Here is a 6,000-nt window from a genome sequence, read left to right on the forward strand (position 1 = left end):
GCTAAGGCTGTGCAACTATTATAAAGTTTTACCGGTTATTCTAGGTTCTGCTGGTCATGCTTTTGAATAGGCTAGGCGTAACCTATGGAATGCTTTAGGATCGAGAATCACCTGTATTTTAGAGGTTAGTAGTAGCTACTATAGGTAGCTATATACCTACTCTATTTTTTTCCATCTGTCCACCCACCTGTGGTGTTTGTGTATGGTAACACTGCGTCCCGGGCTTTAGATAGGTTCGCTATGTGTAAGTTTTAGGTAGTAAATAAAAGGATATCTGGATGTACATTTGCAACTGAAAAGTGTTTTAGCCTAATACTAATGTACTGTATGCGAATTACACCATTAGATATTCGAAATATGATATTATTATTGTTGAATGTAAGCTGAATGTAACTATCTAAAGCCCAGGACGCAGTGTTACCATACACAAATACCACAGGCGGGTGGACAGATGGAAAAAAACCGAGTAGCTAGTATACCTAGTTGCTCTCTAGGCTAGGTAACCTAGGTACCTATAGCCTAGTAGTAGTAGTGCGTCTACTGAAGTAGCGCTGGGTATCATAAAAAAGTACTGTACCCAAAAGACTTGTTGCTAAAATGATTCCAAGTAAAGAATGATGACTTGTCGCCAATAAAAAACCTCAAAAACTACTAAATCATAGCCCTCAATCAGGATAATCATCATCCAATGATCAGAGCGAGACTGACCTAGACCTAGCTACCTATAGGTACCTATGCCTAGGTACCTTATGTTTGGTTAGGTTGACAGTAGCTAAAGTTGGCTTTAACTACTTTAACCCATAAAAATACAGTATAATGTATGAATTTGCTTGTACTATAATATAAAAATTACTCTGCCTCGGTTGCTGATTGTCACTTACGTCCATGTTTACGAAGAAACAGCTGTTTGACAGCAGACCCGAGCAACGTCACATTCAGACACCTGCGGTGCGGTCTTCAATGACCGCGAACTAAGAAGAGTTGCGTGAAAGACTTGTCTTGCTTCTCAAAATCAAATGTGTTGCTACTCTTGCCCCTTTTCCAAATGGATAATAAAGTTACCCCGTAGTTTTACCTGAAAATATTTATTATACTTTCTAGCCAAAGCAAATTAAAGCAAAAATCGACTGCGGTCTATGAAACGAAAGTTCTGCATAAATATTCTAGACAAAAAACCAAGTCCGCACTAGGTTATGGAAGTCCAAGATTTTATTTTATTTAAGAAGAAGAAGACGAGGAGCTAACTGCTAACGTGAGGTGCAGGAGAGATTAATAAGTGAATAAATTATTAGAGGAAAAATTAAGGAAGATGGCATCAGGATAAAGGAAACAGCAACCGAAATAAAATCCAAAGGTAGAGTAAACGGCGCAGCCTTTTGGTACTTCAAGGAAAAACTAGACGACAAAATAAACATTGTGGTGGCAGTAAAAAGCAAGGAAGGGAAAATAATAGAAACTGTTGAAGAAATTAAACAAGAATATGAACAGAAATTAAAAAAGAATATGAACAATATTTTAAAGGTCAATTCATATTAGACAAATCTAAAGATGAAATTGGCAGGCTAGCAGATGATATTGACCTCCAGTACCAGAGACGGATGTCCGTAAGTGGAGCAGGAAAAACTGAAAAAATCCAAGTCAAGTATTCACGCAGTGGAAAAAGCAGTGAGGAACCTGAAGAATAAATGCACCCCGGGCAGTCAACGTATTAAATAATATAATTATAAAAAATATGGGTACAGAAATTACTAAAAGTCTGGCACTCTTAATTGGATTGAAGAGGAGTTAAACACTCCGGATGAATGGGAGAAAATGGAAATATTATCTCTGCATAAAAAAGGAAGCAAACTAGAATTAGAAAACAAGAGAGGGAAATTCATTACTAGTAACATAAGCAGGTATTTGAAAAAGTGAGGATGGAAATAACGAAGGATGAGATAAACCAGAAGGTAAGCCGCTTCCAATGTGTAGGTATAGAAGAAAGATCCAAAGTTGATCACCTGCTAACCCTTAATGCAGTGATGGCCTACAACTCAGTGTTGGGAGCCCCAACGTACGTACAGTAGATCTTCTTCCAGGATTAAACTAAATTTTCTTATTTCATTTTATCAAATGCTTTGCTGTAATGTTGGTAAAAAAATTTGGACACTCTCTTACGTGAAAGTAATATATTATTTCTCTCTATTCTCTCCCTCTTTTCATTCAAATAAAATATAATCATCATTGTTACTCCACTGCCCTGAGACGAATTTGATTATTTCTTAACCCTGTAAAATAACTAACTTTGAAGTTTTTCTAATTTTTTATTTTTATTTTTTTCAGGTTGGTTGCACAAGAAATTTCTACCCATTCGAGATTTCTCAGCAGTAAGTCTGATTCTTTTGTGATTTACAATACCAATTGCAGAGGTGATTTGGTCTATATATGTTACAGTAAGAACACATACTTAGGGATTACGCGTAATCCCTGAATATTTCAGTGAATACGCGTAAATGCTTTGTTTTAGGTCGTGGAACAGTTTACGTTGTGTGTGTGTGTGTGTGTGTGTGTGTGTGTGTGTGTGTGAGAGAGAGAGAGAGAGAGAGAGAGAGAGAGAGAGAGAGAGAGAGAGAGAGAGAGAGAGTTTTAACTAACTGACTGTTTGACCAATAAAATGAAATAAAATAAAATGAATTAAAATAATGTTAATTTTATTTTTTATCTAGTTACTTACTAATATGATCGTCGCAACGTTGGCATTGATGATCAAATGAGCATCAGGGATCACACGTAATTTTATTGGTCAAACAGTCAGTTAGTTAAAACTCTCTCTCTCTCTCTCTCTCTCTCTCTCTCTCTCTCTCTCTCTCTCTCACACACACACACACACACACAACGTAAACTGTTCCACGACCTAAAACAAAGCATTTACGCGTATTCACTGAAATATTCAGGGATTATGCGTAATCCCTAAGTACGTGTTCTTACTGTAACATATACACCTCCAGAAGCAGGATAAAAACCATTCTTATTCCTTCACCTACCTTTTTTTTTCCAGACAGGTATGGAAGAGATAAAAATCCTAAATAAATAAATTTATTATATATTAATAATATCACTAACTCTATATATTATACTTATATATATATAAAAGCTATGTTTATCCTGTAGCCATTTACATCAGTCGCTTCACATGACCATTCAGAAGGTTCAAAAGCGTCGCAAACTCACAGCTCTCGCCCCCCACCCTCCTTTCCAAATGATCACTGTGACCTGGAACCACTATCTCTCGGTTACTCTCGAACTTCCGGATTGTTTTAAGGCCATGTCTTCCAACATCTCTTGTTCTCCATCCTGACAACGCAATCTGGAGCTTCCCACCCTCAATACTAGAAAAATGCCTAAACTACTGTACTCGACTTGCAGTACTATTTCCTTGCTACAGTCAACGATCGATAAATTACTTACATTCCCTTCTTTACAATAAAATAAAACTAAATCCCTTCCAACCCTTCCCTTCCTGGAGATTTCTGACTCTCCCTTTCCTTGGAGTTTCTGTCTTTCTTTCCTTGGAATTTCTGTCCTTTCCTTGGAATTTCTCTTTCTTTCCTTGGAATTTTTCTTTCTTTCCTTGGAATTTCTCTCTCCCTTTCGTTGGAATTTTTCTCTCTTTCCTTCATATTTCTACTCATCATTTCCTTGCAATTTCTAACGCTTTCTTTCCTTGGAATTTCTCTCTTTCTTTCCCTGGAATTTCTAACTGTATTTCCTTGGAATTTCTAACGCTTTTTTATCTTGGAATTTCGAACTCTCCCTTTCCTTGGAATTTCTAAATCTTTATTTCCTTTGAATTTCTAACTCTCCCTTTCCTTGGAATTTCTAACTCTCCCTTTCCCTGGAATTTCTAAATCTTTCTTTTCTTGGAATTTATAACTCTTCCTATCCCTGAAAGTTCTAACTCTCCTTTTCCATGGAATTTCTAACTCTTCCTTTCTCTGGAATTTCTAACTCTTCCTTTCCATGGAATTTCTAAATTGCTAACTCTCCCTTTCCATGGAATTTAAAATTCTTCCTTTCCCTGGAATTTCTAACTCTCCCTTTCCATGGAATTTCTAACTCTTCCTTTCCCTGGAATTTCTAACTCTCCCTTTCCATGGAATTTCAAATTCTTCCTTTCCCTGGAATTCCTAACTCTCCCTTTCCATGGAATTTCAAATTCTTCCTTTCCATGGAATTTCTAACTCTCCCTTTCCCTGGAACTCTTCTTCTTCTTGGGTTTTCTAACTCTTTCTTTCCTTGTTATTTTCAACTAAATCTTTCTTCACTTGAAATTTCTATCTTTCGTTGGAATGAGTGGTTTGCGATAAAGCTCCAACTATAACAATCCTTCTACAGACTCCCTTCAAGAGGCCTACATTTAAACAAAAAAATGTCTAATATTATGACGTACTCTTTCTAAATAGATACAAACTGAAAACCACAGCCTACAGCATTCTACTTCTGTTAGTGGTTCTCGGTTTCCACTAGTTTTCGGATACACTTTGTTATTCTTGTTTTCTGTTCCCATTCACCCCTCCATCATTACACATTATAAAGCTTCCACAAATAATTGATGGGAAGTTAATAGAGCCAAAGAAAAATATTACCAATGACCTACTCTTCGGGAATTTTAACCGCCGACCGGCGAAACATCAGGCTAATTCTTTCTCTACTTAATCACAGAAGTCGCATAGAACGGTTAAATCACTAGCAAGGCGTTTCCCCGGCCAGCGGTTTACATATCAAAAGGGTATATCTTGTTGGAAAATAGTTTAGTTCCGTAACCCGATTTATCGGCAGTAGTATCAACTTCTCCTCCTCTACGTTAAAGTTGTCAGTAGTTCATTTACTTCAGTACTTATTGTATTCACCATCACTGCTAAAACCAACACAGAAAACGTTTACATAACTTCACATATTTATGCGATATAAATGTGTATAGCTGTGCGTGAATGTGCAGTAGACCTTTAACTGTTATATCTTGCACTACCAAACGCCTTTGCCATTGTAAATGCGAGGAATGCAAAATGTCATTGCAATCTCTCTCTCTCTCTCTCTCTCTCTCTCTCTCTCTCTCTCTCTCTCTCTCTCTCTCTCTCTCTCAGCCAAGCGCAAGCACGCTGTGCCTTTGCAACTATGGCCGCAATTTGATTTTAAAATGAAACGCCAGTCAGCTTGCTCCTGCACTTCCCAATTCGTTCACATTAATAACAATACTCCCATTTTGCGAGGAACAAAATAAAAAAACGGTAAAAAGAAAGGAGAGATAATATTTCGTTTTTATTGAATGCCTAATGAGTGAACCCATTCATAAATTATTCGGCAGTATATTAATAAGCAACGAAACTCCTCTTACTTATTATTTCTCGAACGAGAAATTCGCGAGTGGAATCGGAATCCATCGCAAGGCGCGAATCCGCGAATCTACTCGCATATTCAGGATTTAATTCCAAGGTTCTCCTTTATGGCGGAGGAGGAGGAGGAGGAGGAGGAAGAGGAGGAGGAGGAGGAGGAGGTTCTTCGGCATATCAATATTTCTTGAAGTGTCTGCGACTTAACAGTTCTTCCTTAAGTTTCTAAGGCTGATCCTTTTAGTGAAGTACTTTAGCCGAGGAATTCCATAATGAAAATTATTCCATCGTCTTAGTGCAGCATCTAAGGGTTTCTAAACTTATTCCTTTGAGGGGAGAGAGAGAGAGAGAGAGAGAGAGAGAGAGAGAGAGTGGGGGGGGGGGGGGGGGGGGAATGCATACATTGGGTAAGACCTGGGATGAACAAATACAGTTTAAGGTAAGAGCTCAGAAAGTGTCCCCATATTACTACGTGTGTGTGTGTGTGAGAGAGAGAGAGAGAGAGAGAGAGAGAGAGAGAGAGAGAGAGAGAGAGAGAGAGAGAGAGAGAGAGAGACTTAAAAACAAAGCCTGAAACCTTTTTTCACCGAGATGACTGCAGAAAGACATACAGGTCCTGCAGGTGGCTGTA

The 6,000-nt window shown here is 38.0% G+C and overlaps 1 protein-coding gene across 1 annotated transcript in view; it reads right to left on the reverse strand.

The window, feature by feature from the left end:
* Positions 1-1,035, reverse strand: part of LOC135209027 (CDK5 regulatory subunit-associated protein 3-like) — a 214,041-nt gene extending 213,006 nt beyond the window's left edge. The window contains exon 1 of the mRNA XM_064241562.1: positions 882-1,035. Coding sequence (XP_064097632.1) covers positions 882-887 — 6 coding nt within the window. The 5' untranslated portion in view covers positions 888-1,035. The remainder of the gene's footprint in view (positions 1-881) is intronic.
* Positions 1,036-6,000: the final 4,965 nt, after the last annotated feature.

Source organism: Macrobrachium nipponense, chromosome 37 (assembly GCF_015104395.2).
Source record: "Macrobrachium nipponense isolate FS-2020 chromosome 37, ASM1510439v2, whole genome shotgun sequence".
Taxonomy (NCBI): domain Eukaryota; kingdom Metazoa; phylum Arthropoda; class Malacostraca; order Decapoda; family Palaemonidae; genus Macrobrachium; species Macrobrachium nipponense.